This window comes from Cebus imitator, unplaced genomic scaffold (assembly GCF_001604975.1).
Source record: "Cebus imitator isolate Cc_AM_T3 unplaced genomic scaffold, Cebus_imitator-1.0 Scaffold399, whole genome shotgun sequence".
Lineage (NCBI taxonomy): Eukaryota > Metazoa > Chordata > Mammalia > Primates > Cebidae > Cebus > Cebus imitator.
Window position 1 is genome coordinate 744429 of NW_016107714.1, and position 3408 is coordinate 747836.

At 48.0% G+C, this 3408-nt stretch overlaps 1 protein-coding gene across 5 annotated transcripts in view; it reads right to left on the reverse strand.

The window, feature by feature from the left end:
- Positions 1-3408, reverse strand: part of CCDC142 (coiled-coil domain containing 142) — an 18662-nt gene that overhangs the window by 1283 nt on the left and 13971 nt on the right. For 2 of the 5 annotated variants that reach the window (XM_017508732.2, XM_017508731.2), the window contains 4 exons: positions 1803-1917; positions 1414-1591; positions 1083-1282; positions 399-970 (listed from right to left, as the gene is read on the reverse strand). In XM_017508732.2, the coding sequence (XP_017364221.1) occupies positions 714-970; positions 1083-1282; positions 1414-1591; positions 1803-1917 (750 nt within the window). In that variant the 3' untranslated portion in view covers positions 399-713. The other 3 variants (XR_005196881.1, XR_005196882.1, XM_037731441.1) reach the window with 3 other exon arrangements.

Genomic DNA, 3408 nt, shown 5'->3' on the forward strand with positions numbered 1-3408 from the left:
AAAAAAAAAAAAAAAAAAAAAAAGAACTAGTGGAAAAGATTGTTCACTGAAACTACAAGGAAGTTCAACTTTAAAGTGGACAACAAAGAACTGAATATACTGACATACTGATTCTTTGAAGAGAAATTTATAACTCATTGCATCCAACACCCATGAATTAGCCTGGCTACTAGAACTTAAGCTGAAGTGCATTCTAGCCTCTGTTTTTCCTTTTCTTTTCTTTTTTTTGAGACACAGTTTCATTCTTGTTAGCCAGGCTGGAGTGCAATGGCGCAGTATCGGCTCGCTGCAATCTCTACCTCCTGGGTTCAAGTGATTCTCCTGCCTCAGCTTCCCGAGTAGCTGGGATTACAGGCACCTGCTGCCACCACACCCATCTAGCCTCTGTTTTCTACAGTTTTTCCTTTTCCCTATCCCTGAACACTCAACTCTTTAGCCCTGACATGTCTTCACTGATGGAGAACTAGGCCTGAACCTCCCAAGGGTGCTGACCTTCGGGTTCCAGGCTTTGGTCTTGCTCTTTACCCTGGATTCCAAGTGCTGGAGTGATCATGGATTCTTAAGTCCAGGCTCTGTGTAGCTTGTTCTCCAGTATGCTTTCCTCCAAGCTGCCAGTTCTAGGCTTCCTTCCAGTTCTAGGCAATTCCAAATGTCTGCATTTTTCCAGCTACAGATGGGGAGCTCTAACTTTCTGACTTCTGGTCCCAGGCTCTTTAGGATTCAGGACTGGTTCCCAGGCAGGAAAGAAAAGGCAGGTGCCAGCGGGGTGGCTGGTGTTGCCTGAGGGCAAGCCAGGCCTGCTGATTTCCCACCAGGAAGGCCTTGGGGCTAGGTCCTCCTTCCTCTAGTGTGCTTTGCAGCTGAGCTGTCTGGGCTGCGGATGTTCCAGGCCCGAGAGGGGGCTCCAAACTCTCCAGGCTATTGAGGCAGCTGCTGGGCAATTCTGTGGTCTGGACCTCATGACAAGCACCTGGTAAGGCAGGAGTGGAAGGTAGGTGGCCGGTGGGGATATACTGAAGCCAGATCAGTGGTGAGAATGGGGTATGGAGCACACAAAGCAGTGAGCGAAGGGAGTGACTTACAGCAACAGGGGGGCCTCCTGTGGACATGAGACTTGGGCAGGGGCTGCTGCAACAGACATAGCAGGGCCCCATCCAGCTGCTGGAAGATGCTGAGCATGAGCAGGGTCTGGCGGAGATCAGGGGACAGGCTCCACTGCTCCTCTTCCAGCAGCTCCCTGACCACTCCAAAGTCTTGTCTGAGCTGCAGTGCTCCCTGCAGGCTAAAGGCAGAGGCGCAGTATGGCCACCTGACCCTCCAGCCCCTCCTAACTGCTCTGCCTCACCCACTTATTTATCCACTTCCTTTTCCCAGTTTCATTTACCCCCTGCTACTTCCACCTTTACTCCTGACCTGAACCGAATCCCATGGGTAAGGATGTGGTTGAGCCAGGCACCCACGATGGCTGTCAGTGCCTGACCAAGAGCAGGGGCCTGGGCTTGGGGTGGCAATCCTTGCAGTCCTTGCAATACAGGCTCCAGTACGGTGCGGACCACTAAACCAGCATACTCACTGGGAACACTGGGAAGTTCTGGAGTAAAGAGAAGACAGGATATGAGGCTATGGAGATCCACTGACCCCCTAAATGGAGTGTTTGGGAGAAGAGGATAGGATTTTGGGAGGAAAGGGCACAGAAGCTGAAGACAAGGATGGAGACAGCAGAGTGGAACAGGGATTTGGAGGGGCTGAGACACTATTACCCCCTTGGAACCCTGGAAGGAGAAGCTAGGATGAGGAGTTACCGGGACAGAGACGAAGCCGCCAGTACCGACCCCGTGGCATGTGGAGCTTGAAAGCCTGCATGGCTTGTTTATGACATTCTTGAGAAAAGAGACTTAGTGACTCTTCAGGCAGGAGCTATAGGAATAGGGAGAAAGTAAAAGAGGCTTGTCAAATTATGATGATCCTCTAAATCTAAGGATTTCTATGTTCAACTTGGCAGCCATAAAACCCCAGAATTGTTGCATAGTTGTGTGGGCCTGGCCATTTTTTGAGAGATGCCATAGTTGTCATTGGGTTTTCCAAGAGGCCTGGACCCAAATTATGAACAAGTGCCCTATGAACAAGAGCAGGATTACCCTGCTCTTCCCGGCTTGTTTCAAAAGATGGAAAATCCTCAAGGTTAATTTTATCATCCAGAAGCTTTAAGGAAAAAAAGAGACATATCCTGCTCCCGCACCCCCCACAGAGCACATGCCAGAGAGGGGGATTGTATGATCTGTGATGGCAGAGGCTGAAGGAACAAAGGGGAATTACAGTGACCTTTTTTGGTGGGGATAGACTCTTGCTGTCACCCAGGCTGGAGTGCAGTGGTATGATCTTGGCTCACTGCAACCTCCATCTTCTGAGTTCAAGTGGTTCTCCTGCCTCAGGCTCCAGAGTTGGTGGGACTACAGAAGTACACCACCATGCCTGGCTAATTTTTGTATTTTTAGTAGAGAGAAGGTTTTGCCATGTTGGCCAGGCCGCTCTCAAACTCCTGATCTCAGGTGATCCACCTGCCTCTGCCTCCCAAAATGCTGGCACTACAGACGTGAGCCACTATATCCATAGTGGCTCAGCCTACAATGATCTTTGGTTATCACCTACAAAAGGAAGATAGGAACTGTATGTAGACCAGAAACAATGACTATTTTAACATTCTGAGACTGAGGAAGCTTTGGAATGTCCTTACATTGAAGGGCATTATTATTATATATTATTATATAATATTACATATTATTATGTATTATTAACAGCCCACTCCAGAGCAATATAACCCATAAAGCAAGAAAAGGCCTATATGCTAGTGTTGTTTCTTTGGTTTGATAGGTGGTTTTGGAGGAGAGAATGCAGCAATAAAACTGATTTCTGCTCTACAGCCCATCTTGAGGGAGGGGAACTCCAATAAATATGGTTAATGGCAGCAGCTCTGTAAAGAAATGGTAGATGCCAGGGAGCCTGAAGACAGGATAGACCTCCAGACATGGAGTGGAGCCCATGTGGCTCCTGGTACATCTGACAACCTGTCTAAATCCAAAATCTTCCTTTCTTTTCCAGCAAACCCTAGCCCTCTTCTCCTTCGTTATTTATGTCAAGGAAATTACCCCTTTGTCAATGGACTTTTGTTGGGAGCCTCTGTACTCAACACAGAGGGAATACAAGGTGGATAGTATGTGACAGTCTCTCCCCCATCCACCAGGATCTTACAGTCCAAATAGGAGGAAAACTCACAATGCCTAACTTCTTTGTCATCCCAGGGCTGTATGTGTTGGAGCACCCAGAAAAAAACGCCTAATAGTACAATCACCAGGCAGGGGAACAAAGGATGGAGATTACTTGGTACAGTTTTTTTTTTTTTTTTTTTTG